General features: G+C 39.5%; 1 protein-coding gene across 2 annotated transcripts; it reads left to right on the top strand.

The window, feature by feature from the left end:
• The first annotated feature begins 11990 nt into the window (after positions 1 to 11990).
• On the top strand, positions 11991 to 19209 carry PEX11A (peroxisomal biogenesis factor 11 alpha). Of its 2 annotated transcripts, none has more exons than XM_004370626.1 (3): positions 11991 to 12088; positions 15085 to 15200; positions 17341 to 18203. In XM_004370626.1, exons 1-3 carry the CDS (start codon positions 12033 to 12035, stop codon positions 17910 to 17912), a joined length of 744 nt encoding a protein of 247 aa, XP_004370683.1. In that variant the 5' UTR covers positions 11991 to 12032; the 3' UTR covers positions 17913 to 18203. The 2 variants fall into 2 exon arrangements, with proteins under 2 accessions (XP_004370683.1, XP_004370684.1); XM_004370627.2 differs by having other exon boundaries at positions 12010 to 12088; positions 17434 to 19209.
• The last annotated feature ends 3166 nt before the right edge of the window (positions 19210 to 22375 follow it).

Below are 22375 nucleotides of genomic sequence, written 5' to 3'. Positions count from 1 at the left end.
ACTCAACAAAATAAAGAAGAAAAACATAAAGTCTCAGTAAAAACAAAATCTACAAAAACAAAGGAAATGAAAAAAAAAATCCACAAACGAAAGGAATTCAGCACAAGAGAGTAAGAGGAACAAAGAAAATGTCAGTACCACAAAACGAGAAAAAAAAAAAAGCACTACAAAATGACAGCAATAAACTCACACCTATCAATAATTACACAATGTAAATGGCCTAAACGCACCCATAAAGAGTCAGAGAGTGACAGAATGGATAAAAAAACAAGATCCATCAATATGCTGTCTACAAGAGACACACCTTAGAAACAAAGGTGTAAATTTATTAAAAATCAAAGGACAGAAAAAAATATATCAAGCAAACAGCTACCAAAAAAGAGCAGAAGTGGTAATACCAACCTCAGATAAAACAGACTTTAAAACAAAAGCCACCATAAAAGACAAAGAAGGGTACTATATCATGATTAAAGGGATGATCCAGCATGAAGACATAACCATAATAAATATATATGCACCCAATGACCAGGCTCCAAAATACATAAAACAAACTTTAACAGCCCTGAAAAGAGAAATGGACAGTTCCACTATAATAGTAGGAGACTTCAACACACCACTCTCAGTAAAGGACAGAACATCTAGAGAGAAACTCAGCAAAGATACAGAAGATCTAAAGGACACAATCAGCCAACTTGACCTCATAGACATATACATAACACTCCACCCAATGGCTGCAAAGTACACATTCTTTTCCAATGCACATGGAACGTTCTTCAGAACAGACCACATCTTAGGCCACAAAGCAACCCTCAACAAAATCCAAAACAATGAGATAGTACAAAGTATCTTCTCTGACCACAACCCATCAAAATAGAAATTAACAACAGGAACAGCAAGGGGAAAAAATCAGTGGAAACTGAATAACACTCTGCTTAAAAACCACTAGGTAATAGAAGAAATCAGAGACGGAATCAAGAAATTCCTAGAATCAAATGAGAATGAAAACACATCATACCAAAACCTTTGGGACACAGCAAAGACAGTGCTCAGAGGTCAATTTATAGCCATAGATACACACATCAAAAAAGAAGAAAATGACAAAATCAAAACATTAGCTACACAACTCGACCAAACAGAAAGAGAACAGCAAAAGAAGCCCACAGCCACCAGAAGAAAGGAAGTAATAAAGAGCAGAAATAAATGAAATACAGAATAGAAAATCAATAGAAATAATTAACAAAACCAAAAATTGGTTCTTTGAAAGGATCAACAAACCACTGGCCAAACTGACAAAAGAAAAACAGGAGAGACGCAAATAACCCAAATAAGAAATGAAATGGGGGATATTACAACAGACCCAACGGATATAAAAAGGATCATAACAGAGTCTTATGAAAAATTATACTGCAACAAATTTTGAAAACTAGAGGAAATAGACAAGTTTCTAGAAACACACTACCTACCCAAACTAACACAAAATGATATTGAAAATCTGAATAGACCCATAACAAGAGAAGAGATTAAAGAGGTTAAAAAAAAAAAAAAAACTCCCAACAAAAAAGAGCCCGGGCCCAGATGGCTTCATTGGAGAATTCTACCAAACATTCAGAGAAGAGCTTACACCAGTACTACTCAAACTATTTCAGAACATAGAAAAGGAAGCAATACTTCCGAATTCATTCTATGAAGCCAGCATAACCCTGATACCAAAACCAGGAAAATATAGGACAAAAAAAGAAAATTATAGACCAATATCTCTCATGAATACAGATGTAAAAATTCTCAACAGAATTCTAACCAATAGAAATCAGCGTCATATCAAAAAAATAATACACCACAGCCAAGTAGGATTCATACCAGGTATTGAAGGATGTTTCAACATTAGGAAATCAATCAACGTAATCCACCACATAAATAAAATAAAAGAATCACATGATCATCTCAATTGACGCGGAAAAGGCATTGGACAAAGTCCAACACCCATTCCTGATAAAAACTCTCAATAAAATAGGTATAAAAGGGAAATTCCTCAACATAATAAAGGGAATCTATACAAAACCAGCTGCCAACATCGTTCTTAATGGAGAGACGCTGAAAACATTCCCCTTGAGAACAGGAACAAGACAAGGATGCCCTTTATCACCACTCCTGTTTAACATTGTGCTGCAAGTCCTAGCTAGAGCACTAAGGCAAGGAAAAAATAAAGGGCATCCAAATTAGTAACGAAGAAGTAAAACTGTCCTTATTTGTGGATGATATGATACTACACATAGAAAACCTAAAAGACTTCATGAGAAAACTACTGAAACTAATAGAAAGATTCAGCAGAGTAGCAGGACACAAGATAAAAATACAAAAATACGTTGGATTCCTATATGCCAATAGAGAGAACTACAAAAAGGAAATCAGGAAAACAACACCATTTATAATAACTCCTAAAAAAATAAAATACTTAGGAATAAATCTAACCAAGGACATAAAGGACTTACAGAAGGAAAACTACAAAACACTACTGCAAGAAACCAAAAGAGATCTACATAAATGGAAAAACATACCATGCTCATAGATAGGCAGACTCAACATTGTGAAAATGACAATTCTACCCAAAGCAATTTACAAATACAATGCAATCTCGATTCAAATACCAACAACATTCTTTAAAGAAATGGAAAAACCAATCATTAACTTTATACAGAAAGGGAAGAAGCCCCTAATAAGTAAAGTACTGCTGAAGAAGAATAAAGTAGGGGAACTCACACTACCTGACCTCAGAACCTAGTATACAGCTACAGTGGTTAAAACAGCCTGGTACTGGTACGACATATACATGACAATGCAACAGAATTGAGAACTCAGATGTAAATCCATCCACCTACGGTCACCTGATCTTTGACAAGGGCACAAAGTCCATCAAGTGTGGAAAAGACGGTCTTTTTAACAAATGGTGCTGGCAAAACTGGATGTCCATCTGCAAAAAAATGAAACAGGACCCATACCTCCACCGTACACAAAAATTAATTCAAAACGGATCAAAGACCTAAATATAAAGCCAAAAACTATAAAGTTCATAGAAGAAAAAATAGGATCAACGCTAGAGGCCCTAATACATGGCATTAACAGGATACAAACCATAACCAACAACACACAAACTCCAGAATAGATAACTGGGATCTTCTAAAAATTAAATACTTATGCTCATCAAAAGACTTCACCAAAAGAGTAAAAAGAGAACCTATAGACTGGGAAAAAAAATTTGACCATTACAAATCAAAAGGTCCAATCTGTAAAATCTAACACCTCTACAACAAAAGACAAATAATCCAATTAAAAAATGGGCAAAGGAAATGAACAGACACTTCACCATAGAAGACATTCAAGCGGCCAACAGACACATGAGGAAATGCTTGCGATCACTAGCCATTAGAGAAATGTAAATCAAAACCACAATGAGATACCATCTCACCCCAGCATTACTGGCATGAATCAAAAATACTGGCAATAACAAATGCTGGAGAGGCTGTGAGGAGATCGGAACTCTTACGCACTGCTGATGGGAATGCAAAATGATACAATCATTTTCGAAAACAATATGGCGCTTCCTTAGAAAGCTAGAAATAGGAATACCATATGATCCCGCAATCCCACTCCTAGGAATATATCCTAGAGAAATAAGAGCCATCACACAAATAGACATATGCACACCCATGTTCACTGCAGCATTGTTCACAGTAGCAAAAAGATGGAAACAACCTAGATGCCCATGAACAGATGAATGGATAAACAAACTATGGTACATACACACAATGGAGTATTATGCAACAATAAAGAACAATGATGAATCTGCGAAGCATCTCATAACAAGGATGAATCTGGAGGGCATTATGCTAAGTAAAATAAATCAATCACAAAAAGACAAACATTTTATGAGGCCACTACAGTAAAAACTCATGAAAAGTTTACACACAAAAAGAAACAATCTTTGATGGTTACGAGGGAGAAAAAGGGGTGGGTAGGAAAATACTAAATAGACAACAGGTAAGTGGTAACTTTGGTGAAGGGTAAGACAGTATACAATACTGGGGAAACCAGTACAACTTGTACAAGGTAAGGTCATGGAAATTCCACAGACACATCCAAACTCCCTGAGGGACCAAACTGCTGGGCTGAGGGCTGTGGGAACCATGGTCTTGGGGAACATCTAGCTCAATTGGCATAATACAGTTTACAAAGAAAATGTTCTACATTCTACTTTGGTGAGTAGCGTATGGGGTCTTAAATGCCATCTAAGATACTCCACTGGTCTCACCCCTTCAGGAGCAAGGGAAAATGAAGAAAACTAAAGACACAAGGGAAAGATTAGTCCAAAGGGCTAATGGACCACAACTACCATGGCCTCCACCAGACTGAGTCCAGCACAACTAGGTGGTGCCCAGCTACCACCACTGACTACTCGGACCGGGATCACAACAGAAGGTCCTGGACAGAGCTGGAGAAAAATGCATAAGAAAATTCTAACTCACAAAAAAAGACCAGACTTACTGGCCTGACAAGAGACTGGAGAAACCCTGAAGAGTATGGCCCCTGGACACCCTTTTAGCTCAGTACTGAAGTCACTCCTGAGGTTCACCCGTCAGCCAAAGATAAAACAAAACGAGACTAAAGAGGCACACCAGCCCAGGGGCAAGGACTAGAAGGCAGGAGGGGACAGGAAAGCTGGTAATAGGGAACCCAAGGTCGAGAAGGGAGAGTGTTAACATGTCATGGGGTTGTTAACCAATGTCAAAAAACAATATGTGTACTAACTGTTTAATGAGAAGCTAGTTTGTTCTGTAAACCTTCATCTAAGGTACAATTTTAAAAAAGAAAATAAAATAAAAATTTAAAAATACAAATTCATAAAAAAAAAAAGAAAAGAAAGACCAGACTTACTGGCCTAATAGAGACTGGAGGAACCCCTGAGACTGGCACTAAGACATCTCTCAGACTTGGAACTGTAGCCATTCCTGGAAACCACCTTCCAGCCAAGCAATAGCCAGGCCTATAAAATAAACAATAATACCCAAAAATAACATGCTCCGAAGAACAAACAATTATCCGAGACCAAAAGGGCAACATTAGCCCAAAAGTAAAGATAAGAAGGCAGGAAGGGGCAGGAAAACCAGATGGAAGGAAATGGGGAACTGAGGGAGGAAATGGGGAGAGTGCTGGCACAATGTGGGGACTGCAACCAATGTGACGGTACATTTTGTGTACAATTTGTTGAATAGAAAACTAAATTGCTCTGTAAACTTTCACCTAAAACATAACAAAATATTTAAAAATATATATATATACATATGAAGTAAAAACAGATTTGCAAAGAAAAGTAGACAAATCCACAATTATAGTCAGAGACTTCAATACCCCCTCTCAATAATTTATAGAACATACAGACATAAAAATCAGTAGGGATACAGAAAACTTGAACAACACTATCAACTAATTTGAGAAGCCCTGGTGGTGCCCAGCAGCTAACCGAAAGACTGGCGGTTCGAACCCACTAGCTGCTCCGCAGGAGAGAAGACTTGGCAATCTGTTCCGGTAAAGATTTCAGCCTAGGAAACCCTATGAAGCAGTTTTACTCTGTCCTACAGGGTCGCTATCAGTCAGAATTGACTTGATGGCACACAACAACAACAACATCATCAACTAATTTGATCTGATTGGCATTTACAGAACACACCACCCAACAATGGCAAATACAATTTATTTTTAAGTGCACATGATATATTTACCAAGATAGATCATATTCTGGGCCATAAACCAAGTCTTAATAAATTTAAAAGTATTCAAGTCATACAAAGTATGTTCTCTGACCACCATACAATTATTTTAGAAACCAATAACTGAAAGATTTTTGGAAAATCCCAAAATATTAGGAAACTAAATAGCACATTTCTTAATACCCCATGGATCATTCTACACACCAATTAGAATAGCTTAAAAAAATACTGATAATACTAAGTACCGGCAAAGAAGCAGAACAACTGGACTCTCGTACATTGCTGTTCGGAATGCAACTCTGGAAAATGGTTTAGCAGTTTACTATAAAATTAAACACATATTTACCATATAATCCAAGGATCCACTCTTAAGTATCTACCCTAGATAAATAAAAACTTATGTTCACACTAAAGCCTATATGCAAATGTTTAAAGTAGCTCTATTTATAATTGCCAAAAACAGGAAATAACCTAAATATCCTTCAGTGGGTGAATGGATAATCAAACTGTGGTATATGCACACAATGGAACACTAGTCAGTAATAAAAAGGGACCAACTATTGATACATACAACAACATGAATGAATCTCAAAAGCATGATGCTGAAAGAATCCTGTCTCAAGTTTACATATAGTATGATTCCATTTATATAGTATTCTCGAAAATACAAAAGTATAGTAATGGGGAATAGATGAGTGGTTGCCAGGGGTCGTAGATGGGAAGAGGGTGTTATTAAAAAGAGATAACACGAAGAATTTATTTAGGTACGGAAACTGTTTCATCCAGACTGGAGAGGAAGATGTAAAACTGTCTTTATTTGCGGATGATATGATCGTCTATGTAGGAAATCTGATGGAATCTACAAAAAAATCTACTACAACTAATAAATGAGACTAGCAAGGTTGCAGTATACAAGTTCAATACACAAAAATCTATTGCCTTTCTAAATATTGGTAACAATCAAAAATTGAAATAAAAATACTATTTACAATAGCATCAAAAATATGAAATACTTAGGGTTAAATTTGACAAAACTGTGCAAGACCTGTAAACTGAAAACCACAAAATATTGCTGAAAGAAATTAAAGAAGATCTAAATAAATGAAGAGATATATCTTATTCATGAGTTGGAAGACTCAATAATTTTATGATGTCAATTCTCTCCAAATTGATCTATAAATTCAACACAATCCTTATCAAAATCCCAGCCTGCTTTTTTAAAATAAATTAACAAGCTGATTTCACAATTCATATGGACATGTAAAGTACCTAGAATAACCAACATAACTTAGAAAAATTAAGACAAAAATTGGAAGACTAACACAGTATCTGATTTCAAGACATATTATAAAGCCACAGTAATCAAGACAGTGTAGTACTGGCCTCTAAATACACAGATCAATGCAACTAAATAGAGAGTCCAGAATTAGACCTACACTTATGTGGACAGTTTATTTTTGACAAAAGTGAAAAAACAATTAGGTGGAAAAAGGATAGTGTTTTTAGCAAATACTGCTGGATCAATTAGACCTCCATATGGAAAAAGAACTCCTTCCATACGTGGCACCATATACAAAAATTAGCCACAAGTGGATCATAGACCTAAATGTAAAACTTAAAACTATACAACTTCTAGAATAAAACATAAGAGAAAGTTTTTTTCCATTAGGCAAAGATTTCTTAGATACAATATCAAAAACACAATCTATAAAAGAACGAATTGATAATTTAAACCTTTTCAAAATTAAAAACATCACTTCAAAACACACAGATTGGGAGAAAATACTTGCAAATCATACATTTGATAAAAGTATTTGTATCGAGAATACTTAAAAAAAATCTAAAAACTCAGTAATAAGAAAATAAATAGCCAATAAAAAATGGGCAAAAGACAAAGGACTAAAGCACCGCATGAAACACAGCCTCCACCAGCCTGAGCCCAGAAGAACTACATGGTGCCCAGCTACCAACATTGACTGCCCTGACAGGGATCACAACAGAGGGTCCTGGACAGAGCTGGAGAAAAATGTAAAACAAAATTCTAACACACAAAAAAAAGACCAGACTTACTGGTCTGACAGAGACTGGAGAAACCCTGAAAGTATGGCCCCAGACACCCTTCTAGCTCAGTAATTAAGTCACTCCCGATATTCACCGTTCAGCCAAAGGTTAGACAGCCTTATTAGACAAAATGAGACTAGCGGGGCACAACAGTCCAGGGACAAGAACTAGACGGCAGGAGGGGTCAGGAAAGCTAGTAATAGGGAACCCAAGGTGGACAAGGGACAGTGTTGACATATCGTGGGGTTGTTAACCATTGTCATAAAACAATATGTGTACCAACTGTTTAATGAGAAACTATTTGTTCTGTAAACTTTCATCTAAAGTACAATTAAAAAAAAAAAGAAAGAAATACCATATGACCCAGCCATCCCACTCCTAGGTATATACCCTAAAGAAATAAGAGCCGTGACTTGAATAAATATATGCACACCCTTTTTCACTGCAGCATTATTCACGATAGCAAAAAGATGGAAACAACCTAAGTAGCCATCAACAGATGAACTGGTATGTACAAACAGTGGAATACTACAAAATGAGAAAAGAATAATGATGAATACAAGAAACATCTCCCAAAATGGATGAATCTGGAGGACATTATGCTGAATGAAATAAGTCAGTCACAGAAGGACAAATATTGTATGAGATCACTACTATAAAGAAAAAAGAAAAGGTTTACACATGGAAAAAACAACTTTCTTTGATGGTTACCAGGGATGGGAGGGAGAGGGAGGGAAAATTATCAAATTTTGTTAATATTAGTGAAGGGAGAGGCAATACACAATATGGGAGAAGTCAGCAAAATATGACCAAGATAAGGGAGGACACTGAGAGAAACGCAAGAACAAAGGGCAACAATGGAAATTACTATAGTATAGACAATCCTGCAACAATAGTATTAGCAAACATTAATTTATGAATGGACACATAGGTAGACAGATACGCCAAGAGGTGTGGGAAGGTATAAGGGAACACATCCACCTGCAGATACAGGTTTGGTGGTGAATATTTCTACATACATACTTGTAGGTGCTGCTTATATATTTAATACAGACAATAGAGCACACGAGGGCAACAGTCAGGGCAGCTTCTTAGATATAACCAGATAGCGCACCGGACTAAGTTCCTAGGCTCGAAGGCGGAAGGACCACAGACTCGGGGGACATCTACATCAACTGGCACAACATAGTCCATAAAGACAAAGTTCTGCTTCCTACTTTGGTGAGTAGCATCTGGAGTCTCAAAAGCCTGCAAGTGGCCATCTAAACTACAACTATTAGTATCTTACCGTCTGGAGCAAAGGAGAATGAAGAAAACCGAAGACTCAAAGGAGCATTAGTCCAAAGGACTAAAGGACCACGTGAACCACAGCCTACACGACCCCGAGACCAGAACTAGATGGTGCCCGGCTACCACTACTGACCACTCTGATTGAGATCACAACAGAGGGTCCTGGACAGAGGGGCAGAAAAATTGCAGAACAAAAAATTAAATTCACAAAAAAGACCAGACTTACTGGTCTGACAGAGACTGGAGGAACCCCCAAGACTATGGCCCTAAGATACCCTTCTGAACTGGAAATGAAGCCATTCCCAGAGACCACACTTTAGTCAAACCACAGACAGGCTCATAAAATAAACAATAACACTGAGAGGAACATGTTCCTTGGAACAATCAATTATACAAGATCAAAAGGGCAAAATCTTCCCAAAAACAAAGAGGGGAAGGCAGAAAGGGGTAGCAATTCAGGACGAAAGGAAATGAGGATCCTAGGATGGAAATGGGGGGAGTGCTGGCACATTGTGGGGAATGAAACCAATATTATGGAACACTTTATGTACAAACTATTGAATGGGAAACTAATCTGCTCTGTAAACTTTCACTTAACGCACAATTTGAAAAAAAAAAAAAAAGACCATAAAAAGTGTTGTGGAGGATGTGGTGGAAATGGAACTCCCATACACTGTTGCTGGAAAAGTAAAATAGTACAACCAGTTTGGAGAACAGTTTGGCAGTTTCTTAAAAATGTAAACGTACACGTACCATAAGATCCAGTCATTCCACTCCTAGGTATTTACACAAAGAAACTGAAAGCATATATCCACACAAAGACTTGTATGTGAATGTTCATTGCAAGTTTTTGGTAAAAACCCTAACCTGAAAACAATTCAAATGTTCATCAACCGGCAAATACATAAATAAACTCTCATTGTCAGTGGGAATACAAAATAGTACAGACACTTTGGAAAACATTTTGGCAGCTTCTTACAAAGTTAAACATACATTTACCGTATGATTCAGCAAACACATATCCATGTATTTGCCCAAGAAAAATAAAAACTTACGTTTCATACAAAAACCTGCACTTGAATATTTATAACAGTTTTATTTATGAGTGCCCCAAACTGGCAACAACATAAATGTATTTCAACAGGTGAATGGATAATGGACTATGGCATATCCATACAAAGGAATACTACGCAGCAATAACAAAATACAAACTGCAGATATGCATAACATGGATGAAACCCAGATGCATTGTGTTTAGTGAAAGAAATCAGATACAAAAGGCTACATATCAACTCTATCATTCAGTTTATATGATATCCTGGAAAAGACAGAATTATAGGTGTTAAAAACAGATTATATAACTGTGTTGTACTTGCCACTATTTTGTAGTTATCAATTTACTTGGAAGAGAAGGGGATGGGAGAGGACTGGGGCCAGCTCTCCCCACAGCAGCATATTCCAGTGAGTTATTCCAAGGAGTCCAAGAATTCTGAATGCAACCCTGGCCTTCTAGATCATTATGAAGGTATATTTGTCAAGGTAGGAGAACAGAACATATTTTATTTAACAATTTGTTAGCTTTATTTATAACTTTTAATATTTAAACATGAGATATGTGGGTCTCCAGCTATAATCTTACCACCAGGCTGCAAATGTTAGGGACAGGTTTGACCAAGGGAATAAAGATTACAAAAATGGGTGACCTTACTTTGTGGTCCTAGAGGGTATATTTTCTAAAATTACTGGTAAGGGATGGGCAGGTCTCCACATCTTCAAGCCCCAGAGAAAAACGTTCAGTGATATAACTTCATTGCCATTTCTGTTTTGACCGTTTGTTCATGTTGACCCTTTCTGGATTTCCCTGGGTAACAATCTTCTTTCAGTCTTCAACAACTCTGTCATGGATTGAATTGTGTCCCCCCAAAATATCTGTCTACCTGGCTAGGTCCTGATTTCCAGTATTGTATGACTGTCCACCATTTTGCCATCTGATGTGATTTCCCTATGTGTTGTAAATCACTATGATGTTAATGAGATGGATTAGCAGCAGTTATATTGATGAGATCTACAAGATTAGATAGTGTCTTAAGCCAATCTCTTTTGAGATATAAAAGAGAGCAGCAAGCAGAGAGACAGGGGGACCTCGTACTACCAAGAAACAGTGCCTGGAGCAGAGCGCGTCGTTTGGACTCAAGTTTACTGTGCAGAGAAGCTCCTAGTACAGGGGAAGATTGATGACAAGGACCTTCCTCCAGAGCCAACAGACAGAGAAAGTCTTCCCCTGGAGCTGACACCCTGAATTTGGACTTGTAGCCTACTAGACTGTGAGAAAATAAATTTCTCTTTGTTAAAGCCATCCACTTGTGGTATTTCTGTTACAGCAGCACTAGATGACTAAAGCAAGCCCTAACAGAAAATTCTCTCACTTTACTCAGCTCTCATGCTAGGAATACACTCCATGAAACAGCTTGTCCCTGCTCTAACCATTTCTTTCACCAAACCTGGAGCTGCTGTTAGCTCAAGGGAAACAGAGGGACGGCTAAGGGAAACAGAGGAACAGCTAAGGGAAATGGACCCGCAGGCACCAAGCAAAGACTCAAGGAAGTTCTCGAGCTGGGGAGACCCATTCGGCATTCCGTCTGGGGTTCCTGAGTACCTTTTCGCGCAGACGTGAGCGATCCCAGATTTTCGCTCACCTGGCTCAGCGGCTTGGCGTCCCCCTAGTAACGGCCACTTCCGGCTCCGACCGGAAGCCTGCGAAGTCACTCGGCCGAAGGTGCGTCCGCCTTCATCGGGACGGGGAGACTTGGTCTCTCAGGCCCTGCTGGGACCGACCCTTCCCAGGGGACGGGAACGGCGCCTCTGTGCGGCGGGCCCACGACTCGTCCGGGTGCGACTCTTGGCCTGGGGCTGGGAGCCATGGACGCTTTCACTCGCTTCACCAACCAGATCCAAGGCCGGGACCGACTCTTCAGGTGAGTCAGGTGCCAACAGCCTCCATCCGACCCCGTACACGGGTCTGTTTTCCGGCGTCCGGAGAAAGCGGTAATAGCCTCGTGGACTGAAGCAGGAAGGACGCTGCTAGCTCCCACGGACGGAGTTTGCTTCTCGTGCCACTCCTCAACCTAAATTCAAGGGGGCTGGGCCATCCGCACCCGCTTCCATCCTGAGCCTCAAGTGCGAATAAAGCCCCGGTGCCTGGCACCCCAGCTGCCTCGAGGCGGCTCACAGTTAACACCAGCCGACTTTGTTCTCCCCATTCAACGTTTTCCTGAGGACTTTTTTTTTCAAGAAACTTTCGCTTAACATTTGTGGCTAGGGAAGCAAACCTCCTGGTTGTGACTTCAAATACCCCTTGAAATACAATACTATGGGGAGGTATTTTATTTATATTCTTTATCTTCCATTATTTTCCAGTCTACCTCATCACCATACTGCATGTGAAATAGTTTTGTAAACTGTAAAACATAATACAATATTGAGAGTTTCAGAAAGAACTCCTTTAAGGTATGTGCTGTGCTAGTGAAAATATTAAATAAGATTGTGGTTTTAATGCTGATTAGTTCATGATGTTTCTTTTAGAAATTTTTTTTTTTTTTTTTTATTGCTGCCTCATTTTCTTATTGTGCTGTAGGTGAAAGTTTACAGGGCAGATTAGTTTTTCATTAAACAGTTAATACACAAACTGTTTTATGACATTGATTGCCAACCCTGCGATGTGTCAGCACCTCCCCTTCCCCTCCCTAGGTTCCCTGTTTCCATTCGTTCAGTCTTCCTGTCCCTTCCTGCCTTCTCATGTTTGCTTTTGGGCTGGTGTGCCTGTTAATCTCGTATACAGATTCAAGTATGAAGCACGTGTGTTATTGTTTGCCCTGTAGACCTGTCTAATCATTGGCTGAAGGGTGAACCTCGGAAGTGACTTCAGTACTGAGTTAAAAGGATGTCCAGGGGCCATACTCTGGGGGTTTCCCCAGTCTCCATCAGACCAACAAATCTGTTTTTTTTTTTTGTTGTTGTTTTTTTGTGAATTTGAATTTTGTTCTGCATTTCTCTCCTGCTCTGTCCGGGACCCTCCATTGTGATCCCTGTCAGGTGCTGGTAGTCAGGCACCATCTAGTTGTGCTGGACTCAGTCTGGTGGAGGCTGTGGTAGTTGTGGTCCATTAGTCTTTGGTTTTCTTCATTCTCCTTTGCTCCAGTTGGGATGGGAACAGTAGAAGAAATTTGGTTGATTCTTGCTCAATAATAAAACATAGTTTCAGTTACAGTTTTATTTAACATCTCTTCCTCCTTTCTGGTTAAAAATAGGCCCAATAATAAGTTGGAAACCGACTACATGCCAGGTATTGCTGTCAGTGTTTTATAACTCTTAACTCATTTAACCCTCATCACAGCCCTATGAGGTAGACACTCTTAAATTATCCCTATTTCATAGATGGGGAAACTGAAGCAGAAGGAAGTTAATAGGTACTAAGTGGCAGAGCTGAGAGATTCAGATCCACACATTCCAGCTCCAGTGCCCACTTCTTAATTAACTACCAAGCCATACTACCTTCTAATAAATTTGATAGGTGTTCCCAATGGTTGCATTATGTACAAGCTTCTGTAAAATAGAAGCCTATAATCCCAGTGTACCCAGAATATCCCCTGCAAGGTTTATCAAGGAGTTTGGTTAATAAAATAATTGTTTAGGATGTACTTACTAGTAAGATCGGAGATCTCTAGTGATCTCTATACTCTATATGAACAAAGTGGCATTTATAAAATAATGCCTTGTTTTTGGACCCACTCCTATTATTAGACCAAATCTGAGAAGGGGAGATTTATTGACCTAGCTAGCTTGAGCTGCTAACCAGGAAGCACACTCAAAAAGAGAGAGAGAAAGATTGTTTCTGATCCCTGTCTTCCACTTTTGCTTTATGTCCAGTAACAAGTTACCCATTTTGGAAAATGTGCCACATTTTTCTTGAGGATAATACTGGTATTTATAGCATAAAGAGATTCAAATGCAGGGCAGTAGGAAACAGGCAACTTCTTTATTAAATAGACTACCAAATGCATTTGGATGTTTGACTATGTGGTAAAAAATTTCTCATTTATTACATCTCCATCAGTAAAGCACTTATTTGTAGGCATGACAATAATCACCTTATTGAATATATATTAAAAAAAAAAAAAAAAGTTGCCATTGAGTCCTTTCCGACTCATAGCAGCCCTATAGGACAGGGTAGAATTGCCCAACAGGGTTTCCAAGGCTGTAAATCTTTATGGAAGCAGACTGCCACATCTTTCTCCCACGGAGCGGCTGGTGGGTTTGAACTGCCAGCCTTTTGGTTAGCAGCCAAGCACTTTAACCACTATGCCACCAGGGCTCCACTATTGAATATATAGTACTTATTAAATAGGAGCTCATCTGTATTTTATATAAAATACTAATTAGTTTTGGAAGATACAAGAACATATCTGTGTTTATGTACAAGTGTGTATTAAATTAAACAATTTTCAGACTGGCTCTTTCATTTGGTTCTGGTTCAAGTTTGTGTCTGGTCACCTAGGTAGTAGGTTAACTACGTGGTAAAAAAATTCATTTTAGAAGTCTGAAAATCATTCTGTACTGAGTAAAATAAAGAGTATGGATTTTTGCAGACTTAACATGAGGGAGATTTTTGTATAATTTCCCACTATGACTACATTCATTTCTCTGTGCCAGCAAAAGGCCTTTGGGGGGGCTGTGAACTATGTTATTACAGAGTTCTCATTCATTACCTTTGTGTTGCATTTCCATCACATGTTCTACCCTTTGGTCTTGTGAAATGACTGTTGCAGAATTTTGCTCTTGTAAGAGCTGCTGCATGAGAAACTGTCTTGGAAGCTTTGCCTTTAGTAAGACATGTTTCTCTTTCCCTTACTTCATGAATCGAGTTTTATTTGGTTTGTAAGTTATTCTCTTTTTTTTTTTTTTCCCATTTCAGAACCACTCAGTATACATGCATGTTGCTTAGATATTTGTTAGAGCCTAGAGCTGGCAAAGAGAAGGTGGTAATGAAGCTCAAGAAACTGGAGTCCAGTGTGAGCACTGGCCGTACATGTAAGTACCCTGTCTCTTGAGGGACAGTGGCTTGTGGTTTAGAATCCTCAGCCTCAGACCCTATAATTCACAAAACACTTCCTAGGTCATTAACTTCTTGTCAGTCAAGTTTATTGATGAAGTCAGTCAGTAAGGCTGCCCTCATGGAATTACAGACCAAAAAAAGGTTGAATGTTTTCCTGCAGACCATTCACAAATACCCTTCTACGTTCATATTTGGTGCTACACCATATCTTTCTGCTTAATCATAAGCAGTGGGACATAACAATGTGTTAGTTCACCTTTAGTTTTTAGAATCACAAATATTTTGACAAGCCTAGACATGAGCTTCTGGCTCCTGGGAGCTCTTGGTGCTCTATAGAAGAACAGAATAGCTAGATCCTAAGCCACCTGCCTTTTCCCCTTCTTCTCATGTGGGACTGCTAGAGGAAATGGATAGATGAATAGATTTTCTTAGACCATTTGTGTGATGGTTTCATGTTAAAAACAAAAAGTGAAGTCATTATTTTGTACTCATTTAATTCACTTTCATAATAAATCATACTGGGATATGCCATATTTTTAATAAGAATTGCTATTATGCCTGACTCTTGGTTGTTTGATGAGAACCAGATGTTGCTACAGTAGGCAAGCAAAGGAATTAAAATGGAATACAAATGCAGATCATCAGATACTGATCAATCAATTATTTCTGAGCGCCTGCTTCATATAGGTATAGTCCTGAACTTTATGAGAAGAATAAAATGATGTGGTATAAATAATGATATGAGATTTAGTGTCAGATCTAATTGGCTGGAGTAAAGGAAAATAACGGTTAAATAACGGTGTTTTGGAGGAGGTAGAATTGAGGTGTGGCTAGAGAGAAGGAAGAAGAGCAGTCTTACAGGGTGGTTTCCTCTAGTAAAGGCTCAGAGGAGTTAAGAGCAAACCATTGTTTTGGAGCATCAGTGAGGAAACTAGCTTGACAGGGATAGGAAGGGTGGGGTAAGCGTTGCTGAATGACATTGAAAGCCACAATTAGAAGTTTTTTATGAGATTCTTTAGTATGTTGGCACTCGAAGGTCCTTTAGAGGTCACTAGTCTCTGAAGCCTCCCACCTACTGCCATCAAGTTCATTCTGACTCATAGCAACCCTATAGGACAGAGTAGAACTGCCCCATAGTGTTTCTAAGGCTGTAAATCTTTACAGAAGCAGACTGCCACATCTTTCTGCCATGGAGCAGCTGGTGGGTTTGAACCACCAACCTTTTGGTTACCAGCCAAGTGCTTGAACCACTGCGCCACCAGGGCTCCTCTCTAAAGCCCAGAAGGGGCTTACCAAGGTCTCTCAGTCAGTTAGTGGAAGAGCCATCATGGGAACCCAGGAGTATTCACTGAGTATACTGTTTTGTGTTATTTTTATAAAATAATATCAGACATCCTTCTGAGATTGTAAGTTTCCTGAGGGTAGCTGCTTCTGAACACTTACTGAGTCTCAGGTATAGTCCTTTAAGGTGAAGTACTTCTTTTGTATCCTCCATAATGTTTAGGACTATAACTCATTCTCTGTTGGTACTTGATAAATTATTGATTGATGCATCCCTGATTAATTGAATTACATGCTCACCTAAGGACATGCCATTGCAATGGTTGATTTAATTCAACTAGGAGTCATGTATAACAATATTATTAATTGCGTTTTCTGCTAAATCCTACTATCTCTACTTTGCTTGGGGTTTGGTCCAGAGAAATGGCAAAATGAAAATGGTGTTTTTTAACACCATTATCTGGAAATTAAATGAAATGTAAAAGAGTGTTGCATCTGGAGTTCATGTTATCATAGCACCTTCCTTCTAGAGAATTCTAGCTGGTAATATATAAATGTAAGAATCCACATTCATGATTGGCCTTGCCTAGAGTTGATGTTAAGTTCACTGGAATGAAGAGATAAATTTTAAGAATCACTGTCTTTTTTGCTTTCCAGGATCATTTTAGGTGTCCTTAACATACTGTAGAGTCCTTCTCCTTTCCTGAGCAAAGCTGGGCCTCAAATGACAGTTGTTAAAAAGCCAGTGTTGGCCCTCATCCTGATAACAGGGATTCTGCCTTCCCATTTCATTCTGATTAAGTAATTGTTAACCATTGTGGGTTCTTCTTGCAGGGTTCAGACTAGGAAATGTGGTACATGCTGTACAGGCGACTCAGCAGAGCATTCACGCCACTGACCTGGTGCCCCGCTTATGCCTAACATTAGCCAACTTAAACCGAGTGGTTTATTTCATCTGTGACACCATCCTCTGGGTGAAAAGTGTAGGGCTTGCCTCTGGCATCAACAAAGAGAAATGGCAAATGTGGGCTGCCCGTCACTACTATTATTTTCTCCTGCTGAGCCTGGTCAGGGATCTGTATGAAATCTCCTTGCAAATGGAACAGGTTGCACACGACAGGGCAAAGAAGGAGAAATCACCATCCCAGAATCCTCCTGGGCACAGTGTGGCGGATGAGGAAACAGAATGGCTCCAGTCCTTTCTCCTTCTCTTATTCCGATCCCTGAAGAAGCATCCTCCCTTGCTCCTGGACATAGTGAAGAACCTTGGTGATATTATGAACCCTTTGAACCAGCTGGGGATCTATAAATCCAATCCTGGCATCATTGGACTTGGAGGTCTTATGTCCTCTATAGCAGGCATCATCACTGTGGCATATCCTCAGATGAGGCTGAAGACCCACTAAGGCAGGATTAGCACCTGCTTAAAAAAGTGACCTCTTAGTGGAATGGCCATTTGTATTAATCACAGACCATGTCATACTGAGCTTAAGGACTTGTTCACATGAGCATTTAGTGACCTGTGATGTGAGCAGAAGTGGGACCAGGAATGGAGAAGAAGAGGATCATGAAAATTTATGTATAGTTTTTAGAGAGCTGATGTGACTTCTGAATATTTTCTCTTCATCTAACATTTATTGAGTATCTCATATGTATTGTAGGAGCTTAGTGTTTGTTGAATGAGTAAAAATTGAAAGAGAGCCAACCCGACAAATAAGTAAACACTAATATATAGTAACTTGGGTTGTGTGGATCATTGGTTTTGCACAACTACCGTAGGTGTGGTACTCAGTGCTCTCTTAGATCTAGTAGAGGCCCCCGTTTTTCTCTGATCAGTTCCTCCCCCTCCTCCACACATGCCAGTGGCAGGATGGAGGGGAGCTTATTAGCCCTTACCATCACTGCGCTCTGATCCTTTTTCTGTCCAGAAGCAGAATCAGAAAAGCACTGGGAACCTTCATGGTATATAAATTGAATCTATGGGAAGAGTTCTTTAGGTAGTGAGTAAGTAAGCAAAAATCAGAAGCAGACAGAAGGGACTTAAGGTGAAAATAATGTGACGGTCACAAAGGATAACTGTATGTAGCCTGTGACGGAGGAGGAAACTGAGGTGGAAAAAGCTGAAGTGATGTACATTCAAGGCTCCCAGTCCAATGTTCTTTCTGTGATATCTCACTGTCTTCCTGATTTAGTAGAAGTGTGAGAATCTGTAGGATCCTGTGCTTTTTGCCTCACTCTCCCAAAATTTGGAACCTCTGTTGGTCAGTGATTATATTCTATAAAAATTTAAAACCATATCTAAACTTATGAGCTAAATTGTTTTAATCAAAACCCTGTAATAGTTTGGACACTTCTACATTAATTTTCATCAAAATTTACACAGTTAAAAAATTTTATAATTCCTCCATGAATTTAGGAGCATCACAATTTTTTATGATAAATCAGACTTTCAAATGGTTGGGGGAGGTGGAAAAGAACACTAAGGAACCAGTGAAGAGGACATAGAGTATTGAAATGATGCCATTTACTCATGTTCCTACTTCCAGTCTCGGGTGTTGGGTTCTTATTTGTGATTATAGATCCCTTAGATTGAGGGAGGTGAGGTGAGAAATAGGATGTTTTTAGGTAGAAGGCCAGTGTCAGCCCTCCCAGTTAAAGCCATCTCATTTATCTGAATGGACGTGAGAAAATGTGAACTAAATAAAAACTAGACTCAGGTCCTTGGCTCTATTTTTTTTTTTCTTTTCTTTTTTAATATTTTATTGTACTTCAGGTGAAGGCTTACAGAACAAATAGTTTCTCATGAAACAGTAGTACACATGTTGTTTTATGACATTGGTTAACAACCCCACAACATTTTAACCCTCTAAATTCTCAACCTTTTTTTTTTTTTTTTTTTTGGTGAAAATACACATAGGCAAAGATACACCGTTTCAAAAATTTCTACATGTACAGTTCAGTGACATTGACTACGCTCTTCCAATTGTGCTGTTATTCTCACTTAAAATGAAGGCTTACAGAACAAAATAGTTTCTCATTTAACAGTTACTACAAATGTTTTGGCTCTGTTTTTAAAGGTATCAATCAAGACATGGGATTTGGGAAAGAACATTTTAGGAATTTTAAGAGAAATGAAAGGTGCTATATCAGAGCAAATAAAAAATTTAACCATTTTTACCTTGTCTAGATCCTCTACTGTAATACAGATTAATTATGTCTAATAAATTTCTAGACAAATTGGACTCCTTGCATCTGTGAATGTGTTCTGGGAATGGAGAAGAGTTAAAAGTAAGGCAATTCAGTAGATAATCAGAGTCTCAACAGTTGGAAGACTTTGCTCTGGTAAAATGAGCTCTGATGAAGAAACATTTAGATGTAGCGCCTCTGAGATGATCTCATCCAGACTGCTGCCCTGGAGAGGGACCTGTACAGCAGCCCTGTCAGTGGTTATATGGCTTCTGCCTGGGGAAGTCTGCCTTGAATTTGTGGTAGCATGTTAAGGTGAACTCCCTCTTGATACTTTTGTCCTTTGCAAGGTAGGGTGGTGGTGGGTAGTTTGGGAAATGCCATCTCTTCTAGCATTTGTGTAACCTTAATGGTGCCCTGGTACCTCCCTTCCTGTGCATCTTTTTCCTTTCTGACCAACCCTCCCCAGCCCTGGGCTTCCACCATTCATGAGGGATTCTAAAAAAACAAAGTTCTACAGACCAGCACACTCACAAGTGAACATTGTTGCCTGAGAATTCATTTATTCAACAACAAATATTTGAGTGCCATGCTTGGTTCTGGGGATCCACTTGTGAACAAGATGGCCAAAGTCGCTGCTCTCGTGTGGGAGGGGTGGGGGTAGGAATGAGGAAAGAAGGAAGATAACTTGTCCTTAAAGCTGCTGTGTGGAAAACGGACTCTTCCCTCTCCCCTTGGGACTCTTTTAGGCCCTTTCACCACTTCTCACCTCTCACCCACATTCTGGACTCCCAGCTGAAGGGGCCAGAGGACTAGCTTTGTCAGCAGAGCTTTCAGGCACAAAGCCCTATACTCCCTTTTGGCTCAAAGCCACTGCTCCAAAGGCTTAAAACTGCCCTTTGGCTCAGGTTTCTCTCCAGACACAGCCTCACAGATAATTTGTCCTGAGTCTTGAAGTGAGGGCAGAAATCACTTCTTTAGATATTTTCCTCCCTCTCCATCACTGTTTATAGTTTAAAAGCTCAGATTAGATAAATAAGTGTTAAATGTATTACATATTTATTACTTCTTTTGGAGACTCCCAGCTTGACTCCTCCCCCCTTTCTTGACCTCTCATTCCCTGCATTGTTATATCAGAGATACAAAATGTATCACCGAGGCTCTAGCATAAATGACTGTTTGTCCCCATCTCCTGCCACTTTCCCCTGTTATCCACAGCATACAACTTAATAGAGGGGTCAACAGTAGATATAGTTCTACCAACAAAAAGAAAAATAAGTTTCGTTCTCCTGCTCTTCATTTTAAGAGGCACAGCGTATCATCATCTTTGAGCCAGGAACTAAAACTTGGACTCTTGCCTGATTCCTTGCTAAGGAAGGGATGGGAGGTGATAGTTCTTTGTTGTTTGGGTGCCGTTGATCTGTAATAGAATCTTGGTCAACACTCACTACTCCAGACTTAGGAGAACAAAAATCCAGTTGACTCACCCTCTGCACATTCTGGTGGCATCTTAGGCCAGGTAAAGTTGAGTAAACTTTCTTGAACTCTAGGAATTTACCGAGGTCAAAATTGCTGCCTCAAAGACTGGATTGCCAAGGACTGAACCTCCAGCTCTGGTTCTCTTTTTTACTGAGGAATGTTATCTCCATAATTAAAGTATAGCATATTCAAGTGAATTCTGGGTTTAGATCTTACTGTTAAAAATTCACTGTTGTTAGTAAGTAATAAAGGATGAAAGAAATGGGTTGAAAACTGTCCCACAGGACCCTTTATGTAAAGGAACTAAAGATTACAAAATTACATAGAACTTTTGAATTTATGAGTTTAATAACATATACTCCAACACCTTTCTGGAAAACAGGTTTTTGAGAATTGGGGGCCAGAAATATGTCGCAGAAATGATAACTTCATGGCTCTGGAACAATAACTCCTCAGAGCCTGGAGCTCCTTCAGTTCTGGGATCCACCTCCAGGTCAGCTAAATCTCCTTGCAAAAGTTAGGATATGCCCAGGAGACCCTGGGTCAAATAACCATGGCAACCGCCTGACCCAGCTTTCTCTTCCTCTCTGCCTTCCTCTGTCAGGGACGTGTTAGTAGCATTGCCCAAGACTCCTTGGAGCAACTGGAATTGTTACTGCCTGAGGAGACGCTCTCCAGCCTGGGACTCTGTCGGGCTAAGGAGGCAGCCAGCTGTAGTGAGTGTGGGAGCAGCAGTTTTGGGGGCCCTGGGGCATCCTTACCTGGGTTGTTTCTGAGAGTTAAAGGAGTTGAGGGTAAGAATCTGGTAAAGGTCACCTGGGAAGTTTTATTTAGGGGTGGGGAAGTGTGCCGGGAACCACTGAGGGAGAGATTATTCAAGGTAAATGACTAGGGGTATAGAGTAAAATTCTGGGGCCACTAACTTTTGCAGGATGCAGGTGAAATAGCAGCTTTTAAGAGAGGAGCCCTGGTGGCACAATTGTTAAGTGCTTGGCTACTAACTGAAAGGTCAGCGGTTAGAATCCACCAGCTGTTCTGCAAGAGAAAAGACCTGGTAATCTGCTCCCATAAGGATTTACAGCCTAGGAAACCCTATGGGGCAGTTCTCCTCTGCCCTATAGGGTCACTATGAGTCGGAGTTGACAGCATGCAGCCACAACTTTATCACCTGATTGAGCTTAGAGGGAAGGGCTGGCAGATATGC

This window comes from Trichechus manatus, unplaced genomic scaffold (assembly GCF_000243295.1).
Source record: "Trichechus manatus latirostris isolate Lorelei unplaced genomic scaffold, TriManLat1.0 scaffold00009, whole genome shotgun sequence".
In the NCBI taxonomy this organism is placed as follows: Eukaryota; Metazoa; Chordata; class Mammalia; order Sirenia; family Trichechidae; genus Trichechus; species Trichechus manatus.
Note: the sequence above shows the minus strand (reverse complement) of the source record. Positions and strands in the feature narration are given on the sequence as shown.

What these genes read in the sequence shown, in the direction of transcription:
- PEX11A (XM_004370626.1), top strand. Translation starts at nt 12,033, where the DNA reads ATGGACGCTTTCACTCGCTTCACCAACCAGATCCAAGGCCGGGACCGA. An exon ending in GGCCGGGACCGACTCTTCAG is followed by an intron (nt 12,089 to 15,084) that starts GTGAGTCAGGTG and finishes TTCCCATTTCAG; the next exon opens with AACCACTCAGTATACATGCA. An exon ending in TGTGAGCACTGGCCGTACAT is followed by an intron (nt 15,201 to 17,340) that starts GTAAGTACCCTG and finishes TTCTTCTTGCAG; the next exon opens with GGTTCAGACTAGGAAATGTG.